At 36.8% G+C, this 22,797-nt stretch overlaps 1 protein-coding gene across 5 annotated transcripts in view; it reads right to left on the bottom strand.

Annotated features, from left to right (window-relative positions):
• Positions 1–21,331: 21,331 nt before the first annotated feature.
• LOC115223120 (alpha-1,6-mannosyl-glycoprotein 2-beta-N-acetylglucosaminyltransferase-like) overlaps positions 21,332–22,797 on the bottom strand; it is a 635,056-nt gene continuing 633,590 nt past the window's right edge. For all 5 annotated transcript variants that reach the window (XM_036512165.1, XM_036512164.1, XM_036512166.1 and 2 more), the window contains one exon: positions 21,332–22,109. In XM_036512165.1, the coding sequence (XP_036368058.1) occupies positions 21,854–22,109 (256 nt within the window). In that variant the 3' untranslated portion in view covers positions 21,332–21,853. The remainder of the gene's footprint in view (positions 22,110–22,797) is intronic.

The following is a 22,797-nucleotide window of genomic DNA, read 5'->3' as shown; positions in this document are numbered from 1 at the left end:
TTGGGTTTCTGTAATTGATATTGCGTATGGAACCTGTAGAAATGTCTGATTACAGACGGCAGGTCTCGATGGGTGTACTGCATGCCCTAACACACACAAAGGCTATTTCTTCCTCTCCGTGCTCAGATGGATACTCTTTTACTCTTTTATTTGTTTCAGTCATTTGACTGCGGCCATGCTGGAGCACCGCCTTTAGTCGAGCAAATATATACGTGCATACATACATATACATACATACATATACATACACAAATATATATATACACACACAGACACACACATATATATATATATATATATATATATATATACACACACACATATAAGCCCAGTACTTATTTTATCGGTCTCTCTTTTGCCGAACCGCTAGTGACGGGGACGTAAACACACCAGCATCGGTTGTCAAGCAATGCTAGGGGGACAAACACAGACACACAAACACACATACATATATATATATATATATATACACGACGGGCTTCTTTCAGTTTCCGTCTACCAAATCCACTCACAAGGCATTGGTCAGCCCGGGTTTATAGGAGAAGACACTTGCCCAAGATGCCACGCAGTGGGACTGAACTCGGAACCATGTGGTTGGTTAGCAAGCTACTTACCACACAGCCACTCCTGCGCCTATTTGCTAGTTAACCTGAAGTTGGGATCCTTGTCAAGTGCTACCACTCAGAAGAGACTTGGGAGCTATATTGGCTAAGACGTGGTTCCAAACTTTTCAAAACCCCCGAATTCCCGAACCAGAACCGAACTTCCGGAGGCATTTAAAAGTCATACCGATGACGAACAAATATCTCTTAATGGTGACCTCATTTGTCACTGAAAGTGGCGAGATGTGTAGACTTAACCAGTTGGAAGCACATAGTAGGTTACAACTTTCGTTTGTAACCTGTGCTTCAAACCATATGTGAGAGGTCATGGACGGATTGTCAGAAATACCATTGACAAAGAGAAAGTAGAAGATGGCACTCATAAATTAAAATGGAGAAATTGCTATGTATATATGCATGGATGGCTGCATACACATATGCACATACGTATCTATCTACCTGTGTGTGTGTGTCATCTCGACTACCATTTTATTATTTCTTTACTACCCACAAGGGGCCAAACACAGAAGGGACAAACGGATTAAATCGATTATATCGACCCCAGTGCGTAACTGGTACTTAATTTATCGACCCCGAAAGGATGAAAGGCAAAGTCGACCTCGGCGGAATTTGAACTCAGAACGTAACGGCAGACGAAATACCGCTAAGCATTTCGCCCGGCGTGCTAACGATTCTGCCAGCTCGCCGCCTTATTTTACCATCATTTTACATCCATTTACTCTGCCGGGATGTCACATTTAGACTCAGCACAAATTCCAAAGTAATGTTCGTTAAGAGATTTCTTCGGACAGTTATTGTCTCTATGCTTTACATGTTCTCAAATAAAAGAAAGAAAGAAATAGTGACAACACAAAAAAAAAACTGTGAATTCTCTTCCTTGAGCGGTGCTCTAGCAATGGCCCAGTGGTTAGGGCAGCGGACTCGCGGTCGTAGGATCACGGTTTCGATTCCCAGACCGGGCATTGTGAGTGTTTATTGAGCGAACACACCTAAAGCTCCACGAGGCTCCTGCAGGGGATGGTGGTGGTCCCTGCTGAACTCTTTCACCACAACTTTCTCTCACTCTTACTTCCTGTTTCTGTTGTACCTGTATTTCAAAGGGGCCGGCCTTGTCACTCTCTGTGTCACGCTGAATATCCCCGAGAACTACGTTAAGGGTACACGTGTCTGTGGAGTGCTCAGCCACTTGCACGTTAATTCCACGAGCAAGCTGTTCCGTTGATCGTATCAGCTGGGACCCTCATCGTCGTAACCGACGGAGTGCTCCTACTACTCCAGCATGGCCTTGACGGTGATGACTAAAATGATCTTCAAAACCAAAAAAATATGAGTAGAAAGGTAAACAAGGGAGATCACTTTAAATGACTCGAGTTTATGCAAGGGAGATAAGCAGGCTACAACAGTTGCTCAGAGAATAATTCAACGAAGCAATTTTGGTCGAGGAACGTCAAACTTCCAAAGAATTCAGAGAAGCGGTTGTTTCTAAATTTAATTCGTTCTGGAATTTGGTAGATGCAGTTGTAGTTCGCTACATGACAACTTCGTTTAATTCTCTGTGTCATTCACACGACGCCGCCCACTTGTTCTGCTGAGACGGTTCTTGTGGACTAGGGATTCCTCTAACGGTAAGTTGTTCTTCATCTTAATTTCTTAATTCTTTCATTAATTATGAGTTTATACTAATAGTGTTTGAAAGTTGCCCAGCTGTAAATAATGACGACTTTTCCTTTTTCATTTCGTTCTATTCTGTGATAACGTAAAGTTTTTTGGGGGTGGGTGGTGTTTTGAAATTGATGTTCTTCGAAGTCCCATGCCTCACGGAAAATTTTAAAGGATGCGGAAATGAGAAGGTGGAAGGCATACACGTGGGGGAAAAAAATGTTGCATTATTCTTTTCCAGAATCATAATTTCTGTTGTATGAAGAATAGAAATATCATAAAATGAGTGGGGAATACCGTTTTCCTTTTGCATGGGGCACAGGACTTCGAGGAAAAGCTGTTCTGAAACTTCGCTAGTTTTTGGTATGGTTCTGTTAAGAAATAACCGTTGCAAATACGCAACCAACCATAGCTATGAAATAGTAATTATATCGATGGTTCTTAACCTAACTTCACATGACTCTTTGATGGTGATGGTGGGCTACAAGATTTTGTCAAAATTTATCTGCAATAAAATTGCTCATACTTCTACAACACACAAGTTATTAAATAATACGCACACCACCCGTTTTCAACGTAACCCCAACCCTAAACCCTGAGTATGCGTATTCTTTACGTACGCCGTTTTTTTAAAAATATAATTCTAATGATATTTAATTGCAAAAATATAATAGAGGGTTTTTTTTAAAGATATTGCACAGCTTGGAAGGTCCATCCGAGAAAATAGGAATCAAAGGGGTTCCATAGCTGAAAATGGTTGGGAACCCCTGCATTAGAGGAATATGAGAAGCACTGGGTGTTAGGCAAGTGGGTGACAAGCCTAGCGTGAAATAATTTTTTCATGTATTCGTTTATGTTCTACACCGTTCGTCGTTTAATATACATCTGAATACTACATGTTAGCCTGTACAGGCATTTTCAGAAGTATAAATGGGTTAATAAACATCAGACAAACACTGCTTTTGAAGTGTATCAATTTGTATCTGTTAAATATAGTTTCGTTCATTAATTTAGTGGGTTCTACTTAAATACATAGGTCGCGACGCATCTGCGTAACCCTAACCAATCCTAAAATTAACCCTAACCCCCTGACGAGTGTGCACTGTAAAAACATATCGTTACGTAGATTCATCGGGACCTCTGTATTTAAGTAGCGTTAGTTAGTGTTTATTTTGTATTTTAAACATATGTTTGAAGTATCTAGGGATCCAGTTTACAAATAGGGAAAGTCTTCGGCACCCCCACCCCATTTTCTCCCAAATTTGTTTATTTAAAAAAATTTTTTTGCCAAAAATCCCCGTTTTCGGATACAGAGGTTCCGGAAAATTGCCAAAAATCGGCATTGTGAAAATCCCCCTTTACCCCCAACTTGTTCCATTTAGACATTTTCCGCAACACCAACCCTAAAAACATGTATGTATGTATGTATGTATGTATGTATGTATGTATGTGTGTGTGTGTGTGTGTATGTATGTAATAGCTGTAAATGAGCATCACTGTTATACAAGCAGTGTCCTTCATTTCCAATCTTCCATGAAACATGTGTGACCATGGGGAAATATTATCTTGCTTAGTAACGGGTAAGGGTTGGCAACAAAAGGGGCATCTGGTTGTTGGAAAATACTTCAGTGAATTCCATCGGGTCCTTGTTGATATGGAGAAGTGGGTATTATGATGATGATAAAAAAAAAATGTCAGTCTTTCCTGGTTCTTTGGTTTATAAATTATTTAATGTTATGCAATTTACACAAGGGGTTTCTCAGTTTCTTCCTCATTCTGTTAGTCACCACACAATTGTACAAGCTTGGTTACCATGATAACTTGGTTATCATGACATATCTAGATTGGGTTTGCTCAACAGGTAAACGTACCTGATGTCCCGAGCACAGCCTGATATGTGTGTGAGTGCATGTGTAGGTGTGAATATGCACTTATGTATATATATATAATTTTATCTTTTTTTTACTACTTGTTTGTCATTAGATTATGGCCATGCCAGAGCACGGCCTCGAAGGGGTTTTTTGTGAAATAGATTAACTCTTGCAAGTAAGTGTGGCTTGGAAGCATTTGCTATGTTTTCACTAATTGTTTCTAGGCACTTTTGTCTGTCACAAATGGACATAGACAGCCTCTTCACACTTCCACCCTTGGCCTGGTGGAACATTCAGGGTGTGACACCTGCAGAGAGAGAGAGTGCTCCACCAGTTAGTAGACCAATGTGCAATGATGTGTCATGCTCAAGGACACAATGCACTGCTTTGTCCAGGAATTGAACTAAAAGTCTTATAATCGTGAATCCTATACCTTAGCCACTAGGCCAAGCACCTTTTACAAACCCATTGTAGTTATTCCCAATTTATATGTAAGTCAGGTGAGTCCCTTCTAAGGGTACCAAGTTTGGTCTTCATTATGGTTCCGTCTCCTCTCCAACCTTGAATTAGTTCCAGACTTGTTTTTATTTGGAATTTAAAATACCCAGTCTAAATTGCAAAATAGTTTCTAACTTAGGCAGAAAGGGGCCACAAATTTTGAGGGAAGAGGCTTAATCTATACCAGGGGTTCTCAGCTGGGGTCCATATAAGGTTATTTGGAGTCCATGGATGCAGTATAGTAAATTGGGGGTCCATGGATACAATATAGTAAATTGGGGGTCCATGGATACAATATAGTGTATTGGGGGCCCCACAGTAATTTTTCAGGGGCCATAAAAAAAATTGTGCTTCAAACCCGTAAACGTGCAGTAAATAGGTTTATACATACAGAATACACAAAATAATATTTAAACATGGAATGGTTAAGGGGTTCCACACACATGAAATGGTTGAGAACCCTTGGGCTATATCATCAGCTCAAGTATTCTATTAGTGCCTAATTTTATCGAACACCTCCAAAGGATGACAAGCAAAGTTGACCCTCAGCTGGATTTGAACTTGGATCATTAAGAGGTGTAATAAATATTCTTTTCTATTCTAGGCACAAGGCCCGAAACTTTTGGAGACGGGGGAGGGGGGGGGCAGTCGATTAGATCGACCCCAGTATGCAACTGGTACTTAATTTATCGACCCCCAAAAGGATAAATAGCAAAGTCAACCTTGGCAGAATTTGAACTCAGAACGTAGAGGCAGACGAAATACCGTTAAGCATTTCTTCCGGCGTGCTAACGTTTCTGCCAGCTCGCTGTCCTAAGGTGTAATAAATATTGAAAGGCATGTTCTATGACATTCTGCCATGAGTAATTTAGATAATTAACTATCATTAATTAGATAATTAAATGTCATTACCTGGATAATATTATTAACTAGCAGTATCGCCCGGCGTTGCTCGGGTTTGTAAGGAAAATAACTATATAAGCATTTTTAGAGAGTTATTGCCAAAAAATAGCAAAAAAAATGCATTAAAAATGGGAAAAAAATGATGGTAAATTTTTTTTTAAATCGTTGACTCATCGTAGACATTTTTAGAGAGTTACTTCCCTTATATAATAGCGAAAAAATGCATTAAAATGGAAAAAAATGATGGTAAATTTTTTTTTTAATCGTAGACTCACCGTAGACGCGCGCTAATACCCAGAAGGGCTCGATATGAATCATGACTATAAGATACCCGGTTTTGGTTAAACTGCACCGCAAAATGTGGGAGTAGTTAGGAATCTAAATCGTAGGAGACAGACACACAACCTCTCTTTTATATATAAACATTAGATAATTGAATATCATAAATCTGCTCACCGTAACCCATTCCGTTGTTTCTGAATTAAGCATCTTGCTCTCCACAGCATAATTCCTTCTGTTCGCCAAAACCGTATTTCCTTCAGACCAACCACGAAATTTAAGAACTATGTCTGGTACGGGTGTGGCTGTGTGGTTAGGAAGGTGACTTTCCAATCTCCTGGTTTTTGTCTCAGTCACACTCTAAAAGACACTTGACCATTGTGGATATTGTAGTTCTGGGTTAACAAAAGCCTTATGAATGAATATATTAAACAGTAACTCGAAGAAGCCTGGTGTGTGTGTGAGTGCATGTGTAGGTGTAAATATGCATTTATGTATTTTTGTATGTATATATTTTTTCTTTTTTTTTTACTACTTGTTTGTCATTAGACTGTGGCCATGCTGGGGCACGGCCTCAAAGAGTTTTTTGTGAAATAGATTGGACTCTCCAGGACTTATCCTGTGTCAGTCTACTGCTTATTCTATTGGTCTCTTTTACCAAACCACTAAGTTATGGGGGGACAAACACACCAACACGTGTGTGTGTGTGTATGTATATATATATATATATATATATTGTTGCTATTATGCTAAAGTGTCATAAGTCCAAAACATTGCTTTTACAGAAAATGATAAAGTAGTTTTACCATTCCATAGCAAAACCGTTGTACTACACTTTGACAATTTTTGATATCTTGGCATCTGAAGCAGCTGGAGATATGATCGTTTGACCAAAAGAACTGGCTGTAGCATGCAAAAATAAATCCCTTCAGGTAGATGGCCCTGCTCAATCTGTAGAAAAGGTGTAGGTAGAAAGTCCATAAGATGTACCCAGTGTAAGCTATGGACACATAAGAGGTGCAGTAATATCAAAGGGAGGCTAACTGGGAAGATAGTTTTTGTATGTGGCAAATGCTCAGGTGCTATAAACACTGAAGATATGCAGAGAACAGCTTCTGTCACATTCCAGGGGGTAAAACTAGAAGTAGTTGATAGCTTCCATTACGTAGGTGACCAAGTTGGATGCTCTGAAAGTGTAGCTGCTTAGAATAAGAATAACCTGAGCAAAGTTCAGAGAGCTCCTACCTCTGCTGGTGACAAAGGGCCTCTTGCTCAGAGTAAAAGGTAGACTGTATGACACATGTGTATGAACAGCCATGCTACATGACAGTGAAACATGGGCCATGACTGCTGAGGACATGCATAAGCTCACAAGGAATGAAGCCAATAGGCTCCACTGGATGTGTAACATCAATGTGCATACACGACAGTGTAAGTGCCCTGAGAGAAAAGTTGGACTTAAGAAGCATCAGATGTAGTGTGCAAGAGAGACGACTGCGCTGGTATGGTCATGTATTGCTAATGGATGAGGACAGCTGTGAAAAAGTGTCACATCCTAGCAGTTGAGGGAACCTGTGGAAGAGATAGAGCCATGAAGACCTGGGTTGAAGTGGTGAAGCACAACCTTCAAATATTAAGCTTCACCGAGGCAATGACTAGTGGAGATATACTGTGCTTCAGAAGACCTGGCAGGCCAAATGACACCATAACCCGTGGCCTATGCCAGTGGTGTATAACCAGCCCACTTATGAGTACCCTTCATTCATTGGACAATAAACTTTGCTTGCGAAGACCTGTTGGGGCAAGTGAAATCAAAATCGCTGATGTGGCCGATGACAGTACCGCCTGATTGGCACTCATGCCAGTGGAACATTAAAAGCACCATCCGAGCGTGATCGTTGCCAGGACTGCTGACTGGCTCCCGTGCTGGTGGCATGTAAAAAGCACCATTTGAGCATGATCATTGCCATCGTCACCTTACTGGCATATGAAAAACAACATTCGAGCGTGGTCATTGCCAGTGCTGCTGGACTGGCTCCCATGCAGGTAGCACATACAAGCACCTTTTGAGCCTGGTCATTGCCAGTACTGCCTGATTGGCCCTTGTGACAGTGGCATGTAAAAGCACCCATGACCCTCTCGGAGTGGTTGATGTTAGGAAGGGCATCCAGCTGTAGAAAGCTTGCCAGATCAGATTGGAGCCTAGTGCAGCCTTATGGATCACCAGTCCTCAGCCAAACTGTCCAACCCACGCCAGCATGGAAAGTGGACGTTAACCCTTTAGCATTTAAACCGGCCAAAAGTATTCTGCCTGTTTTATGTTCAAACTGGACAGATCTGGTCTCTCACACCAACCCTACAATATCGTTTTAAAAATTAACAGCTACCTCTTCAAAATCTCAAAGCTACAAGATAATGCATGATTAGTTCAAAACAATGTGGATAAAAAAGGATTAATTTTGGCAGAATAATGCAAACACTAAAGGGTTAAACAAGGATGATGATGTGTATATATATGTGTATGTGTATATCTGTGTGTGTTTATGTGTGCGTATGTGTATGTATATATGTGTATATGTTTGTATGGCTGCATGTGTATGTATCTACATATATGTTTGTATGGGTGTGTGTGGGTATGTATCCCCTTGTCTTGACATTGCGTGATAGTTGTAAATGAGTGCCACTGTCATGCGAGCAGTGTTGTGTGTTTCTCCTTTGCTTGGAAACAGGTGAGGGTTGATGAAAGGAAAGACATCCAACCACAGAATGTTTGCCTCATTGAATTCCATCTGTGTGATGAAGCATGGAAATTTGGACATTCAAAAGATGATGATGATGACGACTGTGCCAAAAGATGATCACAAAAACCAATGGATATATTTAAAAAATAATTTATTCATATATGCAAATCTCTGATAATGATTGCAGTCTGTTGACTACAACTGTGATTTTTCAATTCTCTCCCGTTCCATAAACACCTCTTATATACAACTAACAGACAATACAGTCTGTTTGTAAGAATATTTCACAAAAACAATAACTGAAAAAAATGGATAAAAATGGTCAAAGAGCAATTACAGGAGAGAGAAGGAGGAAAAAAAAACCCAACATACAAAAAAAAAAAGGTACCAGTAAATGATACAAGAGCAATTTTTTTTTTTGTTTTAGACATAAAAAAATATATAAAAGAAATTTGAAGATACAAATTTTGACATGATTCTGATACAAAGAAAGAATGTCATCATGTGAGACACTTAAGGGTTTTACTAGATTCTAAGAAATATTCCAACTGTGGTTGTTCTTATTATGGTTTTGTTCTTTTGAAGGGTTTGGGTCTGATCCTTTTGTTTCTTCAAGTTGGCTAATGTTAGTTTATGATAGGGGACTGTTTAATGATGGTCTAATTAGGGACAGACAGGAAGGCAATTATCTCTGTTTCTCTTTTTTTTTTTTTTGTTCCTTAGCAATTTAGCAGTCACAAGGAATATTGTACAAACTTTTTTTTGTGTTTTTTGCCCTATGATGTTTAGCAACCATTCTTCCTCTTAGATGACTTATTCTAACGGTAAATTAGAATGATTTTAACTACTCAAATTCTTAAGGGGTCAGAAATATTGAAGGAGATTTCTTACAGGAACTAAATGGCTTAAGAACTACGATAAAGGAACTTCTAGACTTAGAGTAGAAATGGACCAGATAATTTGAAGAATTTGTTGCAGAGAGATTCCAAAAGTGATCAATGATTGCTTGGCTCAAATAAACCCATGACTTCAACAGGGAGTTTGGAATAGTTCACAGGTTCTGTCTATAGATAATCTGATTTGTGCAAACTACTCCAAAGTTTTATTCCTCATGAAAGAGTAAGAATATGGATGGCAGAATCTCTTAGAATGAAGTTAAGGAATAAGAAACTTTGTAGACTAAAAGGAGGAGGAGGAGGAGGAAGGAAAAAAAAAGAAGAAAAAAAACGTGTTTCTCAGCAGCTTCGAAAAATATCAAAAGATTTTAGTTTTATAAATGCTTGAAGAGAAAAAAAAGTGGAAGATATATTTCAGCTTTCATAACAAAAGACAGCAGAAAATATAGAAATTGTAGGAGGTGGTCATGGGGATTGGATATCAATTGTGTGAAATGTTGAAGGTTAATAGCGCTGGAGAGGTTAGCTCGAAATTGGGAAGAATATAAAGAAAAATGAAATGATAGCTTAGTGGTATCTGTTCTTATGTATACTTTGTAGACTAAAGGAAAGGGTTTTCTGTCTAAAATGATTGGAAGTGAGGCACCCTGTGAGAAAATGAAGAGAAAAAGAAGAGGAGAAAATAATTAAGAAAAAAAAAAAGGATTTGTTTTTTTTATGAAACTGAAGTTGTTTAGTTTATAATCTGAAGAAGATTAAAGAATTGTTTAAAGATTAAAGAATAATTAAAGGAAATAGTGTTTTGATTGAATAAAGAAAATGGTTTTCTTTCACATTGCAACGAAACACTTGAAAACAATATGTATGTATATGAATGTGTGTATACAGTTAATGTATATAAACATGTGTATACAATTTATGTGACGATGATGATGCACCTACTTTAGTATAACAAACATATATACATGCACGTCATACATAATATGTATAAACACACACATACATAATAAATTCAACTTCGTTATAGCCATATGTTGAACTCTTAAAATTGATAAATCTACTTCAAATGTTTCATCTATTGATAATTATTAATTAATACATCAGAGAGACATAATTAACTCCTTGGTTGGGTATTACTATGGACCTGGCAATAAATTCAGGACATAAGTCCAGGATACAGTTTCGATTCCATGCTAAAGTGATTTTTAATGAAGGTTGTTGATTACGTTAATTATCAACGCTAAATATGCAGCATCTAATCAAGACGGATATTATTAATTGGTTGTGTTAATTCTAAGGAATGGTTATGATTGTTGCTTTTAAGGGGGGCTGACACAACCAGACAGAGCTAGCTTATCAATAGAAAGTGTCTAGTAAATTGACTGGGGGGGGGGTCAGATGGGTTGGGGGGGGGGGGACGTAGCAGGGGATTATAAATTGTAAATAATACAAAAACTTTACTTTAACATTTAAGGCTGCAACAATAGAAAGGGGAAAATGAGAAAGAAAAGAAACGAAACAACATGAAACAAAAGTAAATGAAGTTGTGAGGCAATGTTTTCACAGCAGATTGGTTACGGTCGGACAGTCCAGGCACGCTTTGCTCTCCTACGAAATATAACATATACAAACCCAATCATTTTTACCCTCACACACATGTATACACAAGTATAGACAGACAAAGCAGAACAGACTCAAACACACATGTATGCATATATAACGGCATCATATATATGTGTGTGTGTGTGTGTGTATATATATATGCATATATATACAAACATACATATATGTGTGTGTGTGTATCATTTACACATACAAAATATTTAAATGTATGCACATTTGTATGGATATGTATGTATATCTGTATATGCTATACACAGGCGTCTGTACATGTCAGTGCATTTGTGTGTGTATGTATATATATGCATATATGTATATATATGTATGTATATGCATATATATATATGCATGTATATGCATATATATATATATGCATATATATATATATATATATGTATATATATATATACATGTATATGCATATATATATATATATACATACATACGCACACACATATATATATGCATATATATATATACATACATACATACACGCACACATACATAACATACATACATATGTGCTCGAAATGTAAGACTTTCTTACCTTCCTGAGTGTTAAACTAATACACCTGTTGTTTACACACCTGTCTTAATCTTTTGTTTTTTGTAAATTCCAACCATATATATAATGTGTGTGTGTGTATACACATTAGTGAATTCCAAGTTCTGTATTGCTTATTTCAGAACACCTACCACTCGTTACCTTAATTGCATCTCTAATCAAGGCACAAAGCCAGTAAGTTCAAAAGAGAGAGGGATCAGGAAGGCTCAGTCCAGTTCTCGACTGGAAATTTATTTCCCCAGCTCCAACAAGTGATGTCACAATTCCTTTATATAACATTGTAACGTAATGTGCCACGCCTTCCTTTAGTGTGCCTGTGGCAAATATCAAAGTTGTAAATATTACTAAAAGTTATTCAACTATTACATATACTCTAGTTGTCTCCCTTTAATTTATGATACCCAGCATGAAATATAGTTAAAATGGATATCGAGTATTATCTTCTCTCTCTATATAAACGGCAGTTTGTCTGTGTGTTTCTGTGTGTCTGTTTTCTTGTACCCTCACCCTGACCACGGCTTTCAACCGATTCTGATGAAACTTGACACACACACATAGCCCAATGTCATAATTCAAAACTAACGCAGCAAAAATTTTGAAAAGTTCCCCCAGTTCTGAAAAAAATCGATAAATTCGACATGGGGTCGAGAATCAGAAACACAAACCGCAAACTGTCTAGGGGACGCAACTCCACATTTTTTAAATCTCAAAAAAAAATTTACCATAATTTTTTCCCATCTTTTTGCTATAACTCTCTAAAAATGCTTTATAGTTATTTCCCTTACAAACCTGAGCAACGCCGGGCGATACTGCTAGTTATTATTATTATCATATAACTTCATAAAATTATATTATTGTATTTGACATTGGTTTTAACTAGTGAACACACATTACGGAAAAATCTATGTAATATTTAAAGTATTTCAGTCCCCCCTGTGTAAGTTATATGCTTGTATTTATATAAGTACACACACACATACATATATATAAATATATATATACATACACACACACATATATATAAATATATATATACATACACACACATAGCACATATACATAGATGTACATTCATAAACACACACACACACACATATATATATATAAACATATACATCCAGACGTATGTCTATACGTATACACTCATACACATACCTATATACATATACTCATACACCCATACACATATATACATACACTTATACACACATATATACATATACTCATACACACACATGTATACATATACATTCATATATAGATATACACACACATTATATATATATATATATATATATATATATATTATATATATATATATACACACTGTAAATGAATCTTCAACACAGTAAATGTTAGAAAGATAATTTAAAAAATAAAAAATATATAAAAAAAAATAACAGAAAAACTCAAAAAAAAAAAAACCCACTTACATAGCAGAAATGTCTTTTAGGCTACAAAAAATGTTGACAATATTTTTTTTTTTTTTGTTGGTTTGTCTTCGAATCTTGTTAAAAAAAATATAAAGATAATAACCTTTAAGAATATTATCATTGTGTTTTTTTCTTTTTCTTATTGTCCAAATTGTCTAATTAACGACTTTGTCATTATTTTTCTTTTCATTATTTTCTCTCTCTCTCTCTCTTTTTTTTTTTTTGGTGATTTTGATTTTTTTTGTTTTGTTGTAGTATTGCTTATACATGTCTTTCATATACATGGTAGTATACATGTGCTAGATATAAAAAGAAACTTCATCAATATAAATCATTAAAATAATAATAATTATAATAATTTTGATGATAATAATAATAATAATAATAGTAGTATAAAGAATAAGGGTTTTTTATACAGCAGTAGTCAAGCCTTTGTACATTGTCCTTTTGGCTAGCTGAAGAGCACTTTTATCTGGCTGGCCAGAGATGGTCAACAAAAGGAGTGAACGTGAACTGCCCAACTCTCATACATGTTTACAGAATCTGGCTGTGAAGTTAAAAGTTTAAAGTTTTCTTTGCAATCGGAGCTAAATTGATAAACCTCAAACATGTGGCACCTTCTCTCTCATTTTCATACACACACACACACAAATATATATATATATATATATATATATGGAAAAATGAATAGAAAATGCTTTTCTGATAATTTTTTCCACTTTAATAATTAAATGTTTATAAATTTGTGTTTACAAATCGATTATGGACATCGAATTACTAAAATGGGAAAATTATCAGTAAAGTAATTTCCTTTCAGTTTTTCACACATATATATATATATATATATATACCGGAGTAAACACATAATCTGTTACTCGGCAACGAGAAACTCAGAGTAACAGATTTTGTTGAATTTTCTGCTGCTTTAAATAAAGTATATATATATATATGATACTAGGTCGATACTTATTCTACTATACACACACACACATGAATGATGGTTAAACTTATGTTTTCTATTAGTCACATCACTAAATTTAATCATAATATACAAATTAGTATAAATGATATGGAAAAAACTCGATACCTCGGCAGAAATTGTTATTTTATTTAAGACAAGACATCTTCTTGCTACTCCGAGTTTCATTTGTAGGCATCCAAGGTATTCAGGCAAATTGCAGCTGGATAATGATGGTTTGCACATTTTCACCCCAAATAAAATGTCACTGATCTCTACCAGGGTAGTATCCCCACCTCCCCAGTTAATACTAAATGGATGTAATTCTCCATTCATCATACTTTCTCCCCACCATCACATCTTATGACTAATCAACTACATATACCTATTTCTTTATTACCCTACAAGGGGCTAAACATAGAGGGGACAAACAAGGACAGACAAAGGTATTAAGTCGATTACATCGACCCCAGTGCACAACTGGTACTTAATTTATCAACCCCGAAAGGATGAAAGGCAAAGTCGACCTCGGCGGAATTTGAACTCAGAATGTAGCGGTTGACGAAATACCTATTTCTTTACTACCCACAAGGGGCTAAACATAGAGGGGACAAACAAGGACAGACAAAGGTATTAAGTCGATTACATCGACCCCAGTGCGCAACTGGTACTTAATTTATCGACCCCGAAAGGATGAAAGGCGAAGTCGACCTCGGCGGAATTTGAACTCACAACGTAACGACAGACGAAATACTGCTCAGCATTAAACCACTGTGCAAAACCCCTTCAATTTTCCTTTCACAACTTGCCTGAAGATCATACATACCTGCAAGTGAACCTCAGGGTAGAAAGAGGCTGACTTGACTAAAATAAAATATATATAAATTATAATTAAGGGTATTTAAGAGATATCAACCATACTAGATATAGCAGCCAAAACTTGACTCTAAAACATATTAAATGCTCATACAGCACCAAGAGAGAAGTGCTGTATGAACATTTAATGTGGTTTTAGAGTCAAGTTTTGGCTGCTATATCTAGCATGGTGGTATCTCTTAGATACCCTTAATTATAATTTTAATAATAATTATTACCTTTGAGGTTTTTATTCCCATGCTAGCCACCTGATAAGATCGGTATTTAAATAACAATCTTATCCTTATTTATATATATAATCTCGTTGCTATTATGTAAAAGTGTCATAAGTCCAAAATGTTGCTTTTTCAAAAAACGAAAAAAAAAAAAATTTTACCATTCCCTTTCTTTATACATTAGCAATAGTTTCAGCTTAACAATAATACTTTGTTGGATGCATAAAATCGTAACTCCATGCATGTGTGATATTTTCAGTCAGAAATATATTTTTGCAAAACTGTCGTATGTGGGACTTACTACACTTTTGCAAAATGCTAAACCGTTGTACTACACTTTGACAATTTTTGATATCTTGGCATGCGAAAGCAGCTGGAGATACGATAGTTTGACCAGAAGAACCGGCTATTGCAAGCAAAATTAAATATTGCAGCAAAAAAAAAAAAAAAAAAATTTTAAATGCATTTGGCCAAGTTTGGACATACGACAGTTTAACATAATAGCAACGATATATAAAGGCAGGGATGTGACATCATTAATTCAAATGTTTCTTTAATTAGTAAATAGGGAGCTTTTGGAATATTTCGGATTGGGATTGTTTATAATTTAGTTATTATATGGAAAATAAAAATTAATTTCTTTCACCTTCCCTAATGAAATGTCTTAGCCAACCTCCCTCCTCCCCTATTCTCTCATCACCACCACCACCACCACAAAAGAAAACAAAAGTAGGGATGGGGGAGTCTGAATTTACAAACGTTGTTATAGAGAACATTGTAGAAACCAATTTAGGGGTCTGTGCAATGAGAGTAAATATATTTCAATGAAGACAGCAAGAAGAATCTTTAATTATTGTTTCACCTTCTCATACCTTGTGGTTGAACTATTCTTTCCAACTGCTCCCACCCATCCTTATATAACGTTGGGTAACCATGTACCTCTACCACAGCTAGACAGTTTCTGTCCCCCTATCATAGTTTAGACTCTCAAACCTTCCCTCAGTCAAGGGATCTTTCTTTTTTCATGTTTTTGGCCTTTGTCAGTTACTTGGTGACCCCACTGGTGCTGGTGCAAAATAAAAAGCACCCACTACACTCTGTAAAGTGGTTGGTTGGCAGTATGAAGGACATCCAGCCATAGAAATCTTGTCAAAGCAGACACTAGGGCTTGGCACATTCTTCTGACTGTCAGTTCCTGCCAAACTGCCCAACCCACGCTAACTTGGGAACTGGATGTTAAATGATGAGGACGATAAACTGGAAAAGAGAAATCTCAAACGAAGTAGGGAATAATATTTGATTATCAATATATTTGAACAGTGTAGGTTATGAATTAAACAGAATTTAAATTGGAGTAGCTATTATTGTTAAATCCCAGGTCACTCCTCATTGAATAAATTTGTTGTTCTAAAGGGTTCCATCCAAGACCATCCAATCTGTGTTTAAGGTATAATGTCTTCGAATCTTATCAAGAGAGTGGACTATGATGTGAGGAAGGTTTGGCTGCTGTTTCTAACAAGTTAGCCAACCACGTCCAGGTTCTCTCAAAGCTTGAGTCCTTGTATGTCAAGGATGAAAGGTGATCTTGGTGGAATTTGAACTCAGAATATTAGAAACAAATGAAATGCTTCAAAGCATATTGTCTGCGATGCTGACGATTCTGCCAGTTTGCTACAGGACATTTCTGAAGACAAAACGACAAGGAATTAGGAAGGAAATAGAATCTGAATAAAAGTGGGACACTATTAGCTATAGTAGAGACAATGGTTGTAGTAGTAGTAGCAGCAGCAGCAATGTCATTGGTGGTGGTCACTGTTCAGGACAGCCTCTCTCTTATAATGTTATGACATTTCATAGACTTTATTGTAAAGGTTACTCTCATCAGTTCAACTTGTTTACTCTGAACAATTCCTACCCCACCCCCGACTCCATTTCTTTATCAGTGGATTTCTTATCAGAAATACACACCAACAACAACAACAATAATCAAGGTAGATTGTATCTGTATAAAGGTAAGTTAGGTTAAGATAATGACAGACTGCTTTAGTATAAAGATAAGCTAATTGCTTAACGATGGCAACAGACTGATACTCTGCTTTCAGAAAAAATTATCAACCAGGTCAGATGACCTCAGGTTAAATAGTTCATTTCAATATAGGTTATTAATACCCACCTCCGATCACCTTGTTTTGTCACCAGTAATATTCCCCCCGCCACCCTCTTTGTTGTTAATTATAATTGTTATCACCATCATCATCGTTGTTGTCATGATGATGTTGTGCTAATTAATTTAAAGACTCTTGTTTCGGAAGACCCTGAATGAAATATATTTTTCATTTAAGGAATGGGGAAAGGAAAGAGAAAATCTTTCATTCCACTTTTAACCAATTCCATATGTGAATGAATAATGAAAGTGGCTGTGTGGTAAGTAGCTTGCTTACCAACCACATGACTAAGTTCAGTCCCACTGCAAAGCACCTTGGGCAAGTGTCTTCTACTGTAGCCTTGAGAGTGGATTTGGTAGACGGAAACTGAAAGAAGCCCATCATATATGTGTGTATGATTGTGTGCCTGTGTTTATCCCCCCATCATCACTTGACAACCAATGCTGGTGTGTTTACGTCCCTGTAACTTAGCAGTTCAGCAAAAGAGACTGATATAATAAGTACTAGGCTTACAAAGAATAAGTCCTGGGGTTGATTTGATTGACTAAAGGCAGTGCTCCGGCATGGTCACTGTCAAATGACTGAAACAAAATGTGTGTATGTGTTTGTTTGCATGCATGTATGTTTGTGTGTGAATGTATACATGTTTATATCTATGTACATTAGATAAAAGTAAAAACGTGTCTGTAAGAGTGTGTGTACCTGTGCTTATGTATATATGTGTGTGTGTGTGTAATATGACCGAGGTTACCATTTCATTCCTTATTCCCTCTCATGGTTTTCAAGATGAAAATCTTAGCAAACATAAATAATGTTGCTCCTCGTTAAAGACAGACAAGAGTAAGCACCAAAAGTGCTGTTCATTAGTTTGACATGATAACCTTATCTGCTCACGGTAAGAGTAACCAGTGAAAGACACAATTATACATACTAGTCAAAAGCATAGCTTCTCTTGGAACCATTAACGAACTAGTCTAATCTAATAACATTTTTCTATGATTCTAGGACCATTATTAGTAATAGATCAGTAAAACATTGCAACAGCCCAGTAATTTGGTTTCAGAGATGGAAATTTCTTGTAAATTCCAGGAAAAAAATTAGGGATAAAATTAGGAGACCCAAACATTGATGTAGTCCTTAACCCTTTTAGCATTCAGATTATCTGACCAATATAATGCTTGTTTATCCACCTTGTTTACAATTAACCCTGTGTTATCTTTTAGCTTTGAGAGTTCAATGATGTGATTGTTTATATTGAGAATGACACTCTCGGATAGGTGTGAGAGGCTGGATCCGACCAGTTTGAACATACAAGAACAGGGAGAATATTTGGGCTGGATATGGCCGAATACTAAAGGGTTAAATTGTAGAATTGTATGAAGAAGGGTCACATAAGGATGGGGGGAGGGGTTGAGGTGAGTAGGTTCTAGAACTGCATTTAAATATTTAATCAGGAGGGTCTATAAGGGGTCACCTTGTAAATATTTGGTAGGGGTCTTAAAAAAAAAAAATATCTGACATCTTGAATTTTGGGAGTAAATTCTACAAGATCCGAAACACGTTCTGGCCTTGTAGAATTTCATTAGGGGGGGTCCCTTATGTAATAGACAAAGGAATCTCTCTCTTCTTCGTTTCTCCCACTCTCTCTCACTCTGTTTTTCAACCCTCTCTCTCTCTGTCCTTCTCTCTCTCATCTCCCAAGAAGTGTGACATTAAAAAATCATGGCGATATTCCATTTTTTTTTTTTCAGAATAGCCTGCTTGCTTTAGCGTAGCAATGATGTCTTGCCTCAGTTGTTTAGCAGTGGTGGAAGTGGCTGGGTAGTGGTGGTGAGAGGAGGAGGAGGAGGCAGGCGGGGGTCAGAATATGATAGGACAAATTTACAAAAAAAAAAAAAAAATTCTAACTGGGTTCTTTATTATTATTATTATTATTATTAGCAATTTCACCGCCCACAATCAAATGAAGCCAGACCAAAATATAGTTTTTTTCTTTCGTTTTTTTTTTTTTTTTTAGAAAAAGACATTGGCAAGAAAAAATTAAAAAAAAAAAGTTAAGGGGAGATTTTCCACAGCCAGATAAAGAATTGATTCCATTGAAGTCAGCAGATATGGTGGAAAATAATAATAATAATGAAAAAAAAAAAAATACATTGAAAGAATAAAATCAAGTCATAAAATTAATAATAGTGAAAAAAAAAAAAAATAATGGTTTCAAATTTTGGCACAAGGCCGGCAATTTTCAAGTGGAGTGGGGGACAAGTCGGTTACACTGACCCCTAGTACATGACTGGTACTTTACTTTGTTGACCTCGAAAGGATGAAAGGCAAAGTTGACCTCAGCAGGATTTGAACTCAGACCGTAAAGAACCGAACAAAATGCCTCTAAAGCGTTTTGTCCAGTGTGCTAACGATTCTGCCAGCTCACCGCCTCAATAATAATAATAATAATCATAAGATTAATCATAATAAAAGTATTTATCAACTGTTGAGAAATGAAAGGCAAAGTTGACCCTGGCATGATTTAAACTCAGAATGTAAAGGGGCCAAAAAAAAAAAAGGCAAAAAAAAAAAAAAACCTAGAGAATACTGCAAGGCATTTTATTCCAGTTTCCGCCATCTGATTTTTGCCAAACCACTGTGGTATTATTGATTAATAATAATAATAAGAAGAAGAAGAAGAAATATTGAATTTCTAAATCTCTCGTAGAGACATGTACGGTGGTGGGGCGATAGATTGACAGTATACAACCATTCTAACAAGAACGTGACAGTAGGGGGTACACCACCGCTGTATAGCCCTAGGAAGCATCGAACGCCTCCTGATAGCTTTGACACATTTTTCCCTATGTATATAAGGACACAGGGAAAAATGTGTCAAAGCTATCAGGAGGCGTTCGATGATTCCTAGGGCTATACAGCGGTGGTGTACCCCCTACTGTCACGTTCTTGTTAGATTGACAGTGTACAACCAATAATAATAAACCTTTCTACTGAAGGCACAAGGCCAGAAATTTTGTGGGGAAGGAATAAGTTGATTACATTGGCCCCAAATGTATAACTGGTACTTACTTCATCACCCTGAAAGGAAAAGGCAAAATCAACCTCGATGGAATTTGAACTCAGAATGTGCAGACGGACGAAATACCGTTAAGCATAATAATAATAATATAATAATAATAATAGTAATTATTATCATTTCTGCTGAAGGCACAAGGCCTGAGGTTTTTGAGGGGAGTGGGCCAGTCAATTACATTGACCCCCCCTCCCCACCAGTGCTTGACTGATACTTATTTTATCGACCCTGAAAGAGATGAAAAGCAAACTCAACCGTGGCAGAATTTGAGCTCTGGACGAAATACCGTTAAGCATTTTATGCGGCACGTTAACGATTCTGCCAGTTTGCCATCTCGATAATTACTAATGGGGGAGGGGGTTACATCGACCCCCAGTGCATAACGGGTACTTATTTAATCGACCCTGAAAGGCAAAGTCGACCTTGGCAGAATTTGAACCCAGAATGTGGAGACAGATGAAATACCACGAAGCATTTCATCTGGCATGTTCATGGCTCTGCCAGCTCACCACCTTAATAATAATAATAATAATAATAATAATAATCCTTTCTACTATAGGTACAAGGCCTGAAATTTGGGAGAAGGGGACTAGTTGATTACATTGACCCCCCCACCCAATGTTTCACTGGTACTTAATTTATAGATCTTGGTGGAATTTGAACTCAGAACGAAGCAACGGACGAAATACTGCTAAGCATTTTGCCTGGCGTGCTAACGATTCTGCCAGTTCGTCACCATAATAATAATAATAATAATAATAATCACAGAGTAAGAAGGCAGGTTATCAATGATGTGCGGATGTTTGGTAGAACGGAGCAGTAGTCGAGAAGAATGAGACTTCACCAGTTGAGATGATGAGCAGTTTAGGTCTATTGGCAAGCAATAGAACATTGGAAGTTAGGGAAAAGAAAAAAAAAAAAAAGGTAAAACAGCCAGGCAACAGTTGTTTTTTTTTTTGTTGTGTGTTTTTGTTTCCTTTTTCTCTTTTTAACATTACATCACAGGATCTTAACACTCCAGTTTCCAGCAGGTCGTTTTAGTTCAGCAGTGGAAACCAAACCTGTTAATTCAGTTTGTTTTTGTTTTTTTTTTAGTAAGGGCAGAGACATCTCAGACGACTACGCCACCTTCTTTCCGTCCGTCTGTCTGTTCGTCTCTACCGTATCTGTAATTGTAGGGAAATGGTTGTGTCGACTGTGTAGCACCAACCATAACTGTTAAATGGAGTCAGTTAGATGAGATCACATTTCACGCTGTACGTCTTGTCGTTTCTTTTATTTTTTTCCTTTGTTTTTGTAGAATCAAAATGGTTTGGTTCCATCCATCCATCCATCTTCTTCTTCTTCTTCAATTTATGACAAGACAGTAAATGTTATTTATTGGATTGCTTGGTCAATGTTATCAAGATTTTGAAACAAAAGGAAAAAAAAAAAAAGAAGAAATTTGTTTAATCTATGTCAAAAACCGAGAAGCGTTAAGACCTTGTGATATTAGGGTTCTTAATAAAACTCAATTCTGAAGTGTTTCTATGGATGAAACTGTAACACAGTTGTCTGTCCCTGTAGTCTCCCCAGCCTCCGTTTGGCTTCGGATCGCGTAGACGTAAGCCAGAAACACCAGCCATTGTGATAACGTTGGGGAAGAAGTTTTGTTTATTATCAAGCAATAGTTTTTCAACTGCTTTCTTTTTTGCTTCTGGGCTACAAACCTTTCCTTTGTGATGGACACCACTAGAAAAGAAAAAGAAAAAAAAAAACAATGATGTGACAATGATTAACACTTTAGCATTCAGATTATTCAGGGAGGCAAAAGTATGTTGCTGTTATTGTAGTGATATATTTGTTTTGAAGAATTTAGCGTAGATTCTGAAGTTAGCCAAATCTCTGTTGATGAACATCTAAAGAAAATATTTCATTGCAAGAAATAATGACAATTGCAGAGACTTTTTTTTCAGTTTCTGCCAACTCAGGATATGAGTAAGTAAACCTACTGCATCTTTAAACCCCCACCTACCAAATAGAGTGAGGTGGTGGGGAGAAAGGGAAAGAGGGACAGAAGGAGAGAAAGAGGGACAGAAGGAGAGGAAAAGAGAAACAAAGGAGAGAGGGACAGAAAGTCAAAGACACAATGCAGGAGAGAAAAAGAGAGCAAAAGAGAAGGTGTGTGCGTGTGTGTATGAATATGTGAATGGAAGTATGCAAGAGAGGGTGTATATATATGTATGTATATATATTTCAGTGGAAGAAATGTTAAACAAAAGGAAGACAATAATGGAGGCAGGCAAAGGTTATAACAATTGTTTTATAAGTCCAAACCTTTAATACAGGTAAAGACTCTTGACATTTCGGACGTTAGTCCTTCTTCAGTAGAGAGGTAGAAAAAGAATGTGGTTTATATAGGAAGGGGAGCGAAGAAGAG

The sequence above is a fragment of the Octopus sinensis genome, linkage group LG22 (genome assembly GCF_006345805.1).
Source record: "Octopus sinensis linkage group LG22, ASM634580v1, whole genome shotgun sequence".
Taxonomy (NCBI): Eukaryota; Metazoa; Mollusca; class Cephalopoda; order Octopoda; family Octopodidae; genus Octopus; species Octopus sinensis.
Note: the sequence above shows the minus strand (reverse complement) of the source record. Positions and strands in the feature narration are given on the sequence as shown.